General features: G+C 28.2%; 1 protein-coding gene across 1 annotated transcript; it reads left to right on the top strand.

Annotated features, from left to right (window-relative positions):
- The first annotated feature begins 10,322 nt into the window (after positions 1-10,322).
- Positions 10,323-11,146, top strand: LOC101501221 (protein S40-5-like). The gene has a single exon (XM_004507635.4). It carries the CDS (start codon positions 10,453-10,455, stop codon positions 10,999-11,001), a length of 549 nt encoding a protein of 182 aa, XP_004507692.1. The 5' UTR covers positions 10,323-10,452; the 3' UTR covers positions 11,002-11,146.
- Positions 11,147-15,674: the final 4,528 nt, after the last annotated feature.

The following is a 15,674-nucleotide window of genomic DNA, read 5'->3' as shown; positions in this document are numbered from 1 at the left end:
ATAAAGTCAAATTTAAGTTATTTGAGTCCTTTTAATCATGCATAATAATATATGTTATTAAAATAATCAGATAATGCACTCTATAAAAAAATGTAAGAAAAAACAATATTGAAATGATGAAAAAGAAAGAGAAGAATGATGTAACTCAAAGAGAGAAAGGTGAAAAGGAGAAAAAAGATAAAATAATATTGGAGAAAGAGAGAGTGAGAGGTTGAATAGAGAACATGAATTTTAGAAGAAAAAATGAAAATGAGAGATAATAGATGTGGAAAAAGAACAGAAAATAATCAAATATAAAAAGTAAGACAGGGAAGAGAAGTAAAAAGGAAAATAAAAAGTAAAAACAAATATAGAAAGTAAACGAAAGAAGAGAAGTAAAAAATACAAAACTGATAACAGAACAGAAAAACATTTGTAATTATGTTTTAATTTTTTCTTTTGGCAATTATATTTTAAACCTTAAAAGGTAAAAGTATTAAATTTTGATATAAACATAGTATATGTATAGTGTTTTAATCCCCTAATTTTTAAAGAAATGAGATCTAATAATCTTGGATTTGACTAAATAAATAAAATTTGATTATAAATTATTACAGTTAAAATTCAAATTTTAATTTTTTTTTAATAAAAGTAAATTTATAATCGATTTTGTTTTGTTGATATCAAATATATATTATATTAAATGCGTGTGATAAGTACATTAACTCCTAAATCATTTCATTTGATAGTTGGACTAAATAACAGTATGTGTTTAAATTAACCTTTTGTAAATGGTAGAGATGGTGGGCCATCCAGTTATGAGCTGCCAGGGAGAAATGATCCAATATAAAGGAGACTCGCAGACCCTGTTACCGACTCTGATTCATTTCAGGCAAACATTAACAAATGCAAAAAGTTCCTTTGTAATTTAGCTAAGTACAAAATGCAATTGATGGGATCGTAGCAAATCAAGAATTGGAGGTTGGGTAAAGCCACAACATAGGAGGCTTTGCTGCTGTCACGACACTAAGAGTTGGCCCCATGGCCCAGGACCTACTCCTGCTTAAATCCAACCATTTCAAAACGTAACAGATTCAGTTACTGTCACTCACTCTATGCACCACGAGTTTTGTACCGTACACCCCCCACTTATACCTCCCACCCTCATCCCAATAGAAAATACTATGTTGCTACTAATGTTGTCTATACAAATTCTCAACAAAATTATCTTCTCTTTTTTCACCTATTTTATTCGAAAGTTTGAATTGTCCGAATCACATATTTACGAACATTTGAAACCTTCGAAACTCAAAAGTAAGATAATCTTCGAAACTTTGAAATTTTCAAAATGTTATTTTTCCAAATCTTCTAAAGTTTCTATGAAGATGAAACTTTTGAAGTTCATTTTTTCCCAAAATTTAGAAACTTTCGAAAGTTTCGATGAACATGAAACTTTTGAAATACAGAAAACTTCGACACTTTCTAACAATATGAAAGTTTTGAAATGTAAAATTCAGAAACATGAAGTTTTTCAATTTCGAAACTATGGGATTCATGGAAAGTTCCGAAATTATGTCGGAAGTTTGGTCTTCAATGAAACTTCCAAAACAAGCTTCGAAAGTTTAGGAACAATAGAAAGTTCCGAAATGCATTTTTATTTTTTTAGTTTTTTTTCATTTTTATTATATTATTGATATATTGCATTGCCTATAATGAGATGTGTATTTGGCCAAATTATTCGCAACGAGATAGGTGATAGAGGTGATGGTGCAGAGAGAATTCCACCGACGGCATCAAACAGATGACAAAATGAAGCAAATCGTCCAATTAAACAACGTCGTCGTAGATAGGCTGTTCAAAATGATGTCGTTGAGCTTACTGAGCCTACACAGATGGAGGAGGATGTCCCCGAGCCTCCACAGATGAAGCAAACTGAGGAGCAGTATGTTGCACATGCTGGTAAGCAAGATCAGCAGCTCGGATTTCGCGGGGGATCGGTAATAACACATGTGTTGACACATTATGAACATCACGTGACTCGTATGCTATGGGATTGAGAAGTATATTTTAATTAATTTTTTATTATATTTAATTACTTATTTAATTAAATTTTGTTTATTTAATTAATTTTTTATTTAAGTTTATTTAATTAAATGTTTATTTAATTAATTAATTGTTCTGTAATTACTCGCAGAATCGTGAGACGTTAAAAGTTATTACTCATGGATTAAAGTTGAAGAAGTTTGTTGAAGTTCCTGTGTCAGATCCTGTACAACATTGGATTCGTGAATTTGGGTTGCTACATCTGTCTTCAGCTTACCTCATTATTGTTGATGTTGGTCTGATATCTGCATTTGTTGAAAGGTGGCATCGGGATCCCAACTCGTTTCATTTGCTATTTGGAGAGATGACCATCACGTTAGACGACGTTGCGACTCTCCTTCACATCTCACCCCCATGGTAAATTTTTTGATGCACTTGCGAATATGAACACTAATAATGTTGCAAGAGTTGCACATGAGTACTTATGTGCAACATGGGAGGAAGCACTTGTTGAGATTAATTATAATAAATATGTCAAATATAGATTGCAATGGTTGTGTGATTTATATAGTCGTCTCATTCAAACTAACCAATTTGAGGATGCGTCTAGAACGTACATGTTGCATTTAGTTGGCAGCATTATTTTCGCCGATAAAACATATACGTGTGTCGATGCGAAATACATTAGTTTTTATTTATTGATTTATATCGCTGTCGGGACTATTCGTGGGGTACTGCGACATTGGTTTTCCTTTATGACAATCTGAGAGTTGGAGTTGTCCACGACACTCGACAGTTGGGAGGTTACATGACTCTATTAGAGGTATATGATTTATATTAAGTCGGGTCATTTATTTATTTATTTATTAAGTTGTGTTATATATGGTGTTATTTATGGTGCAATGCTGGATTTACGAGCACTTCCTTAGTATTTGTAAGTGGGGCGATAGATTAACGGTTCCTACACATCTTCCAAGAGCATGTAGGTGGACTGCAAAATATGTTGTTGAAGGCGGATTGATGACATATCGTTAGAAACTCGATGCTTTGTTGCTCGAGGATGTAGTGTTTACATCATATGATGATGATCGAGCTAATCATTTGTTTGGATTGATGTCGATGTTCTCTGGATACCTTCGATTTGTGGGATCTCAGTCCCATATTTGTCGGAGCAATGTCTTCGACATTTTAATCGTATTCAGTGCATTTCGTGTGACGTTCCTCCGGTGCCGAACAATATAAATAGGGAGTGGCAGACTACTATGAAATCATCTGTAGCGGTCTTTCGGAGACTATATCATGTTACGACTTTTCCTAGAGAGGTTACTGCAGACTACTATGCATGGCACATAAGTGTATCACATCCTCTCATCCTCCCTCCATCAACTACTGCATATTCGAGTCCACATACTGCTGCTGCACATGGTCCATCATCTTTTGTACATGTTGATCCATCACCGGCACGAGACCGTAGAACAATTGAGCTGGTATGTAGGGTCATAGATTTGGCAGCTCCATTTAGTAAAGTTCATGACATATTAAGTGAGTTAAGCCGATTGTACGATGACTAGTGATTGTGTTATGTATGATTATGTTATGTATAATAAATATTGAACATGAATTTCTATTTTAATATGGTGTTATTTATGAATTTTTATTTTGATTTAATCCGCATTTATTTTGAGTTAATCCGCATTTATTTTGAGTTAATCCATAAATGATAAATGATAAAACGTAAATGATAAATAATAAAACGTAAATGATAAATGATAAAATATTCAAAATATGTTCTAATCTTCATTTAATGAAATATAATATGATTTGATAAATGACGGATCAATGTGTTCTCAATGCTTCATACATCCTGCATAAGCTATTTATCATGTCTTTGTACACTCACTATAAAAGTCTCACCATTTATGTGAGGTAGGTGGCAAAGGATAATCAGACTTCAATTTGATCTGAACAAGAAAATATTAAACATTAATTTATCTGAACAAGAAAATATTAAACATTAATTTATTAAACAATACTAATCATAAATTTTACATGTACCAAATGATTTTCATTGACGAAATTTAAGTCTGGTATAGTCATCCACTTATTTTTTTATTGAGCACCCAATCCTAAAATTTTCAATGAGTTTCACACTATTTCAACATTGTCATAATAAATATGTAGAATCTATAATCGTTCTTGAAGCAAGAACTTCAACTCTACTCATACCTAGTTTCAAAAATAGTAATAAATGTAATTAATAATATTATTATAAATTTATCTTTCAAAATAAAATTTTAATTATAATAGACAACATGTATTTTTTAAAATAAAATGAAACTTTTGAAAGTTTTGAATTTTTTGAATTTTTAGAAATTGAATTACTTCGAAAGTTTAAAAGTTTCGAGCATTACGTTTCGAAAGTTTCAAATTCATTAAAACTTTCGAAAGTTTGTTGATTTATGAAAAAACACACTTCAGAACTTTCAAATTTGTCAAAAGTTTCATAACATCCTAGAAAATTGCATTTCGAAACTTTGACATTTATCAAAAGTTTCGAAAGTTTCATATTTAGCAAAACTTTTACAAATATAAAAAAAAAAAAAAAAACTCACTTTTTTTATATTTTGAAAGTTTGAAATTTTAGAATATTTACAAAGATTTTGTAATTTTCGAAAGTGGAAGTGAAAAATAAATTGCTAATTTTTTTTGATAATTTTATAAATAATAAAAAAATGACAATATAATATTTTCATTGAAACGAGAAGTGCAAAATACAAAACTCTTCTACCACTCTACAATTCAAGGCCCATAAAAAATAGTGAGTATCTTTTTTTTTTTACATGAACTAGTTAGTCTTATAAATATTAAAAGTTTCATTTGATTCGTGTATAGTTTATTCAGTAAATTATTATTATTTTTTTATTATAATATTTTATTCTGTGTAGTGTATTATAATATTTATTTTATATTTTTATTTAGAAGATTTTTAAAACACGCAAGACTAGTGAGTGACAAACATTTGTATATTTATACGAAAAATACATAATACAATCGTATCATCGCAAATAATTACAACATGTCACTGTGTGTCAGTGTGGCACAAGATAGAGACAACATTAACGGGCCCACTTTGTGCAAAGAATCTTACACGTGGTGGGTAGTAAAAGGTTGCGGAAGAAGAGAGTTAACATGTTGGTACCCACGTGGACCGTGGGATCTCGATGGGATGCAATAATGACACAACCCCAATTATAATTGCATGCTTAGGAAGAAATACATACTATTCGTTAATTAATCTCTTCATTGTTTTTCTTTTTCGTTTGATTTTTTTTTATAGATGTATAATTATGACTAAAAAATCACACACAATTTATATTTATGTATTGTCTTTTTATTTAATATTGATATTTATTAATTAAATTAAAATTTAAAAACAAACAGTTTATATTTACCAATTACTAGAATGCTTATGTTTTAGATATCATAATCTACTTATCTAACATTTTAATTAATGGACTTTCTTTTTAATTAGTGTTAAAGTAACTTGTGTGTGATCGGATTACACACAAATACCCTTTTTCTTCAACATCAAAACCAACTTGCTGAGTTTTATTTATTTATTTATTTATTATCCATATTTATTAATTTTTCTGAATTTATGTGCTATGCATGCCATTAAAATAAAAAGAGACAAATACATTTATAATCTTTTATATTTAACTCAATTTTGGTTTAGGTCGTTTATTTTATCTCCATTATATAAATATATTATATTTGTATAATTAGTCTTTTATCTCAATTTCGAAAATAATTAGTTCAATTAAAAGTTTGTTATGATTCAAAATTCTACCAACTGCTGCAATAATATGTCTCTCATATTAATTTTTCAACAAAAAAAAACATTCATAAAATTTTATATATATTTCTTGATTTTCTCTATAATAATTTAAATCTATCTATAACATTAAAAACACAGTAATAAATGTATATCCACATAATCAATGTCTTTAATCACTTTCACGTGTAAAGTAGTTTAAAAAATCAATTTATTGTAATATTTTAATTAGATCTTAACATTTGATGATATTAGTTCGAAAAAAAAAATTAAATTTAAAAAATTATATATGTAATTTAATATATTTTAAAATTAATTATGCAAACAAATGTAACTTGAAACATCTATTAAAAAAAATTAAACTTAAAAAATTTGAGTGAAAACTAAATTAAATTAAAATAATGAATATGAATTATTGCCAAATAAAAATACGTAAAACATCTCATGGTTCCCATAAGCTGATAATAAATTTCTTTATATGCCAGTTACATAGACCAACAACTAAGATAAAAATTTATTAGAAAGAAGCACACATGAATTGGCATAATTGCGTTCCTGTCTATTCTAATGAAATGAGCTGAAAGGTCCCACACGTCTTCAAGTCGATCGGGTGATAACAATGCTATTATTTCAACAACACAAGGTATGTATTTTTTTTTTTTTTATATATATAAAATGGAAAATAAGAAAGACAACAAAACAAAAAGATACGGAGGTATTTTTCTATTATATCCGTTTTAGACTAAAATTATTTATTATATTTTATATTAAAATTTATGTATAAAAATATATTCTTTTTACTGATTATAAGACGAGGATGCGATTATTTTGAAGGAATTTATTAGCATAAATATTTTTTAATAAATAAAAATAAACTAAATTATATTAATAAAATTATACAAAACTATATTTCTGTGATTGAGTGATGTGCCAAAGGATAGCAACTACGTCATATCTTATTAACAATTCATTCCTATTTTTTATCCTATTTTGCATACTAATAAATAAATAAATAACTAAATTATATTAAAAATAAAATAAAATACATGAAGAAAAAAATAATTCAAATTTTAACTAACCATATTCACTAAATATCATTCAATCTTACTTTTGTTGAATTCTTTTAGCTATTTGAACGATTTAAGATTGTTCTAGCAGTTCTTCATTCTGATTATTATATTTGTCGTCTCGAAGGTAGTAATTTTAATCTACAGACAAATTATCTGAGATTTGAGTTCAAGTAGTGTATTTTTTTTTGTTTAATATTTTATTAATATAATTTAGTTATTTTTTTATTTTTTTATTAGGATACAAAATAGGAGATAGTTTTTAACAAAATAGGATGAATGTGTTAATTTACTTGCAATAGACTCCAAAAATAGAAGGAATTTATTAAAATGTTATAGCACCTTATTTCTTTTGACATGCTTACTCAACCGGATTAACTTTTTGATGTATTTTGATTTAATTGTAGTTTTAGTTCTTCTACTTTTATCCATTAACGAAATTGGTCTTTCTATTTAAAGATTTAACAGTATTTTATCCTTTATTTTAATTTTTTTTAACTAAAAAAAATGATTTTACACGTTTTAAATAATGTAGCATATGATATGATGATCAAGAATGATTAACATTCATTAAATTGCAATAAAATCCTCTAAAATTTTAACTTTCAATTTTATAAATGTTTACTTTTTGTAATGTAATTAATGACATATGAATAATTAATGTCTCTAGATGATTATATATGATGAAATCGAATATCACATCATTTAAAATTTGTCAAATTGTCATCTTTTAGTTCAAAAATCTTAGGGAGTAACCAAAATTGTTGAATTTTAATATATTGGGATCAATTTCGTGAAAGTGTGAGAATAGATGAATCAAAGCTACAATTAAATCATGTATTTTTTTCCCTCCATTCAATGTATTTTGTTTGATTTTATTAATATATTTAGTTATTTTTATGATTTTTCATTTATTAATTTAACAACTCTTAATTTGTTAAAAAAATTATGCCAATACATGACTACATCTTCAGGATGCGACCTCCTATAGAAGGACAAAAAAACTTCTTTTAGATTGTCGCATCCTCCACTTGCGATATCTTGAAGGTAAAAAAAAGTAGAGTATGTTCATATATAAATTTTAATGTAGTGTATAATGAAAGGTTTTGTTTCAAAAGGGGATATACTAGAAAAATACCCACGGAGGGGAGGAAATAATAGTATAGACATTTTTTATTCAAAAAATGTGGATGCGAGAGGAATAATTTTAATTAAAAAAATATATATTTGATTCAAGTAGATGATATAAATTTTAAATGATTTATATGTATATTTAGTCACCTCTATTTTCTAAATCTTTTAAAATAAAATGAGAGCAAAATAAAGTTTATGAGAAATTTTGTTCATCTCTCTTTTTAAAAACTAAATCAAATGCATATTATTGAAAATATTTCCTCCCTTCCCCTATCAATCTACTCCTCATAACCAAATAGATACTATGACATCCACACAAATAGAGAAGAAAATTTAGGGGGACAACAAGTCCAAAACTTTGAATTCTATTAGCCAATCTTCCGCTCCCTCTCCTTCTCTCAAAGTATGACAAAACTCAATAATCTATTGATGAACATTGTTTCTTTCTCTCCAACTCTTACTCTCTTATTCAATTTCAATGAAGGTAACATGAGGATGGCGATGAGATGTCCCTTCCACAATCATTGTCAAAGCGCATTGAGAGTTAGATTAAAGAATAATTTCACGAAAACTTGAATTTTCTAAGTCATATTTAAGCCCCTAAGAATGGTCAATAACTTTCCCACAATATTAGAATCAATAATTTAGGATCCTGAAAAGCACACACGTCAATCTCCACAATGATCATAAATCAATCATATGAAGTGTGCCTTATCTAAATTACTGAAGGAGCTATGTTAACATTGACCTTGAAGATACACATGTAAGGAGGATGCCAACTAACCCCTCTTAGATTTAAAGATGTAGATTGACTTTTAAGAAGCATGAGGAAAAATGGGAGGTTGAAAGTTGATGACATTAGACATGGATGTATCCTTCCATGTTTTAACATTAAAGACAACATAATTTCTAACCATCCAATTAATCCAAAAATTTGTGATGAAAATAATTATTTGCTCATACAAGGCTTTGGACTTGATCCACCCACAAACCCTTGAGAAGATGAAAAGAATTATTCGCTAATATAAGGCTTTGGACTTGATCCACCCGCAAAGTCCTGAGAAGATGCAACAAGTCTTATGAATGAAAAATACACAAATAACATAAGAAATCTGAAGTGATATGTCTAAAAGCTCTGAAGGCGTTAGTGGGAAGAGACTCATGGTAGGTTAACCAAAGAAAAATGTTTCAACTATTTTTATTTTCTACAACCAAAGTCGAGAGTCACGAGTAATAACATTGTTGAGGAAATTATGTTGAAGCCACATGCACTCGTTGTTGGGAGAATAGGAGCCTAGGTTGGAACCTCCCCAAATTATTAAGTCATCAACATTGTTATTCAAAGATAAAAGTCTGAATATGTGACTAAACATGATTTGACAATATAGTATATAGGTTGTCAAAATTCAAGAGTCATTCTAATAAATATTTTGAAGTTTTATATGAGTATTGTTAATGTGGACAAAATGAGCCTATCTAATACGTGTCAATTATACCTTCAAAATAACTTTAAGGAGTAAAATTAAACGAGTTGGTATGCCTAAACTCTTACAAGATCTTCGAACAATCAATTTTAGACACTAGGAACACTTACAGTCTATGCAAACTAAAGAGCAATATGACATGTATTGAAAATCTCATGAACAAGCTACCGCACATATGCTTACCTACAATATGCCAAAAGGTCTTAAAGAATACACGTTGAAAATCATTAGGGCCGGAGCTTTGTAAAAGTCCATGGAGAACATTGCTCCATTCATGTCCTCCATTGAAACCATATTAAGTAAAAGAGAATGAAGATCATTGTTGATTCATATTGTGTATTTATTTAAGAATGTTGATCAAATTAATTCTTAACAAAAGAAATGTTGCAAAAACAATAATAACATTTTATTTGACTAAAAAAATAATCATTACATAATGTTATTTATTTGATTAGAAATATTGTTAAAAAGTTAATGCTTATTAGTCTTCCTTTACATCAAGGACAAATCTAACTTTCAATTAAAAAAGAAGACTATAGTAAAGAATGGTGGTGGTTTTTTTGTATTTGTTTTAAATAATAATAATAATAATAATAATAAATAATAATAAATAATAATAAATAGTATATAGTTATTAGAGTTATTTGAAGAGTGTTATTGGGACAAAAACATATGCAGACAAAATGAAGTGGAAACTCAAATTCAAATGAAATTGAAGATGAAATGACTCCAAAAGAAAAGGCCTATATATACACATCCAACAACATACACACAGCTTATGCCAAACCCAAACCAGGTTCTACCTTCTAAGGGGTAAAAGAGGAAAACGCAATGGACTTTTACTTACTCATATTACAATAGTTTTTAGATTTGATTTTGCTTCGGTTTGCTATTAACGTCGCTAAATATTATGGCGAAGGGTCGCAAATTCAGCACGAACCGAAGCGAACGTTTATTGGGAACAAACTATACACAAGGCTCCACTGTGAATCATGAAGTAACTGATTTCAGGGAAGAGGATGTGTGGTCCATGGTGGAAGATCGTGAACGCGACGTGAATTTGTCTTCCGGCGAGTGGGATTCACGCGCACCTTCCTGGCGTCGGAACAGGGAGCAGGACCACCGTAACCTTGGCGGTTTGTCTTTGGCGTTCGATAATTCAACGAGGATCGTCCATCGTGCGTCACAGAGGGCGGAGCATAATATGGCTACGTCAGCGCCGGTGAACGTGCCTGATTGGAGTAAGATACTCCGAGTTGACTCGGTGGGATCGTTGCATGATTTGGATGACGGTTTTGATGTTAATGACTCGGAGATGGTTCCGCCGCACGAGTATTTGGCGCGTGGCCGGAAAATGGCGGCAAATTCGGTTTTCGAAGGGGTGGGTCGGACTTTAAAGGGCCGTGACTTGAGGCGGGTACGCGATGCTGTTTGGAACCAAACCGGGTTCGACGGCTGAGTTGGACCGGACCGGTGTTTTATATAATTCAAATTCATCCGTATTAATTGTTGTTGCTATTAATCATTTAAGTGTCAATCAGATTTAAGAGTGGTGGTCAGTAAAAAATTTTGAGAAAAAAAATAAAAAAAACAAGTTTGATTTATTTGGGTTGTTAAAATTGGATGGGTGGGTTTTTTGGGGCTATGATTGGGTTGGGAGGACTCGTGTTATGAGAGTCCAACTCCGTGGCCAGTGAGCCTAATTAATTAATCATATATATTTGAATATGAATAATGTAATCCCGTTTTTGGACAAATATGTATCCCTGTAACTGCATAAGGAAGGGATTATATAATAATTATTTAAACTAAAATTTGATAAGTTTGTACGGGAAAGACAAAGTATTTTAGTAATATTTTGATAATCTGTTCTAATAGTAGCATTAATTTTTACAAGATTTAACGTTATATTATATATTGAGGGGTTTCAGTTCTCTGTATTTGCTAAGTATCTTTGATTTAATTGGTGGTTTTATGATTGTAGAATAATTTATTGTAAAAAAAATGATTGTCAAATAATATTCGAAGCTGGATGAGAACCAAACAACCGTGAAGCATGAAATAACTTTTGACTTAAGAAGAAAAGTGTCCTGACTCCTAAGGGAACTTTGGTTGATTGGTTCTTATGCAAATAATGAGAATCACACATATTCCTGTATTACTCCCTTTTTGAAACAATTACCTAATATTTTTTTTTCTTTTTCATTAATAATAAGTTGAGTGTGTTAGTAATTAAAATGAAAATTAAAAAGAATAAGGTATGTTATTTTTTAAAGATAATGAATTAAGAAATTAAATATCTCTGGGAAAAGTAGACTAACATAGTAACATGTAGTTTGGTTGAATTTCAAAATTAAATATTTAATCATAAACGTAATATCTTAAAAATATTAAGATTATTAATTTTAATATTTTTTGCTTTTAAGCCTTTAATTTTTAGACGAAGGGGTTTTAATAATCCGAAATTCAATCATGAAATAAATAAACTCTAATAAAAAAATTAAATTGAATAAGATACAAGAATTGTTGAATGTAAACTTTGATTGAATAAATCTCACACTGAAAACTAAATTGGCAAAGTAGACATTTAGCAATAAATATATATAACACAAAAAATTTAGAAGAAAACAAAAAAGAATAGGTTAATTTTATGTGTTCAGTGAATGAAAGCAAAGTTGGTGATGTTTTATACGATTAAATACATGATCAACATATGTAGTAGACAGTTTTCATAAAGGTAAACAATATTAATAATTCATAAACTTAATATTAATAATTCTTAAAAAAAAGTGTTAGAGTGATTTTAATACACTATGTATTTAATTGTATTTGTGATTCTCAACACAATTTTGATTAAATTTAATTATATTAATAATTTGACATTATAATTGATTGATATTATAAAAATATTTTCACTAACTAAAAACAAATAAATTAAATACAAAGATTAAACCACCTTTACCAATAAACCTATTAATTTTTATAATAATCTTAAATCTTAAAAACTAACAACCCGTCAAATTGTGGAAAGCACCCATAAACATGGAATCCAAAATATTTTAATTTCATTTTATACAAAAATTTGTGGACAAAAACATAGAGTCGCGGAGTGGGAGAGGGACAACAAGCAAATGCTTTTAAGGGAAAAGTGATGGATGTTACGAAGGGATTGCTACATGTTCACTAATGTCCACAACAACGTTAATGAGCAGCCTTAGGATTTAGGACTTATTAGGAGATTGAATGAATGACGAACCAATTGTTCAACCCTTTCTTTTTTGCATGAAAACGACGCAACTAATACCTGTTGGGCTCACACTTCACGAGGGTTCAGGACCACCGCTTTGCACCAAATTTTTATATTTAATTTGGTGGAGGTTTTGGTACATAACTATATAACTTGTTCCAAATATAAAACTCAATAAATTATCAATTTAATCTACTTCTCTTTCTATCTCAACTTTTTTATTTATTTATCTCTTTCTTCTTTTTCATCTATCAAAGTATTTGGAATAAACTTTTCCGACTTAAAATCACTTTTTTAAATTATATATATATATATATATATATATATATATATTATTTTCAGTCAAATTAAAATTTGTATTATTTTCGATATATATTTTAATTTAAATAAACAAATATTTTTTTAAATAAAATACATCAATTTAGTTTTTAAAATATATAAACATAATAAATAATCTTTAAAATATATAAAATTCATCAATTAAATTTCTAAAATCTTAATGATAGACACTAAATTGACTAATTTTATATACTCTAAGAACTACTTATTATATTTATATATTTTTAAATTAAATTAAAGAGAGAATGATATTAAAAAAATTAATTAATGGTTTATTCTATTTTATGTCACAATCATCTGTGATCCTAATCAATCAAATAAACACTTGATGGAGGTCTTGAAGAATGGAATACAAGATATCTCTATTTTTCAACCTTCTCTCTACTAACATCTTATTTTTTATTCATTGGTAAGAGATGGGTTGTTTGAAGTCAATTTTTACTTGAGATCATTCATCTATTGATCTAATTTATGGTCATAACAAATGATGGACCGTCCCCAATTATAATTTCACTTAGACAACACAAAATTGTTATAGAATTGAGCTAGATCCCTCTACTTGGGTCGATTAACTCAGACGCTTAGACCAAATAGTTTGACACCAAATTGAATAGTCAAAGATAAATATGTAGAAAATAAAATACAATTTCACAAATTATAATCACTCTATTGTATTTAATGTTTAATTAAAAATGTAAGTCCAATGTAAATTATAAGAAAAACAATTTTTTGTTTTAATAACTTTAAATTGTATGCAAGAAACACTCAAAATTCTACTTTTAAATACTATTTTCTATTATTTCGGTTTTGTTGGAATTTTTATATTTAAAAGGTTGATAGTAAATTCACAAGTTTTTTTATTTTTTAAATGTGGACTAAACTTTGATAATATATTAATATCATATATATGCATATAAAAGTATTCAAAAATTCAAACTTTTAAGATTCATACTTCTGAATAAACATAAGAAGTATATTGAAATCTTAGTTCAACTGAAAAATGTTGATATTGTTAGATTTTACGTTTTATTTCGAATTTGAATCTGAGTCTTACAATTATGTGAATTAATTATAATAAAATTTATTATTTTTTTTAAAACTAAAAAAACAAACAAACTAAGAAGTATACTTTTAGACCATGCTAAATTTGATATTCTTTAATATCAAAAGTGTATTTCAAATCAAGGCGTATTTTCATAAACAACCCAAGGTGGGGGATTATGTAGCAACGAAGGGGGTGTAAAAAACTAAAACTAAAATGAGCTAACGGGAAGTGTATTATCGTTCAAATATTTCGACAAAAGATAGCCCAATTACCACTGCCAATTCGCACATGTGGTTGTGCGGAACATTTAATATGCATAATGTATAATACATAAATATTACTACGTATATATTGAAAATTTTAGAGTTTTTGTTCGTGTTTTATAGTTATATAGTAAGATTTCACTTGAATGGTTAATAATTTTAATTTTAAAGGTTTATGTTAAGTCTTTTTCTATACTTTGAATAAAATTCTAAATAAAAGATGAAGTATGTCCTCTTATTTTAATAAAGCACATCTATTTGGCCTTCCCATTCACATTTAAAAGTATTTATACATAACTTTTTCAAGGATAAATTAATCTATTTATTATTGTATATTTTATTTGTGTATCTAGAAAATATGCGTTTTGTGTTCATTTTTTGTTCCATAGAGTACTAGTTGTTTTGCATGATTGGGTTAATATGATGAGGGCCAACGTATATGGGATGTTTGATGTTTAAAAATTATTACTATTATATAACAATAATTTAAGAGATTGTTCAAATAATTTTGGTACAAAAACTCTTGCCTAACAATAAAGATAAAAATTATTCAGAAGAAAAGAAAATATTGTTGAGAATGTAATGAAATTGGAGGCGGTAATCTATACATTATAATAAAGCAAACATGATAAATTGGAAAGTTTGACACGTGTCAACAAACTAGAGTGTTAAGAAAATATAAGTTTCTATTAATACAAATAATACGTGTTTATTCTTGAGAAGTTAATGGCCAATTAAAAAATAAGAAAAATAAATTAAAAATAAAATACAATACACCACGACTTACAGTTTTTTCATGTATCCGTTGAGAAGTTAATGGCCAATTAAAAAATAAGAAAAATAAATTAAAAATAAAATACAATACACCACGACTTACAGTTTTTTCATGTATCCGTTGAGAAGTTAATGGCCAATTAAAAAATAAGAAAAATAAATTAAAAATAAAAGATTTTTTTAAGACAAAAATAAAACTTCTATTACATATGAAATGCAGAAGTGAATGACCAATTAAAAATAAAATATAATGCACGACCTGACATTTCACATTTCACGGTTGAGAATTGAGTGGCCAATTGAAAGGTAATCTATACAATGTAATATCTCTTTTTTTAGAATAAAATTAAACTTATGTTACACGACTTTGTACATGCGTCAGTTGAAAAGTTAGTGGCCAATTAAAAAAATAAAAGAATAAAAATAAAAAGAATGGATTAAAAATACACTACACCACTACTTGA

This window comes from Cicer arietinum, chromosome 7 (genome assembly GCF_000331145.2).
Source record: "Cicer arietinum cultivar CDC Frontier isolate Library 1 chromosome 7, Cicar.CDCFrontier_v2.0, whole genome shotgun sequence".
NCBI lineage: Eukaryota > Viridiplantae > Streptophyta > Magnoliopsida > Fabales > Fabaceae > Cicer > Cicer arietinum.
The sequence above is the reverse complement of the archived record's forward strand: the minus strand, read 5'-3'. Positions and strand labels throughout refer to the sequence as shown.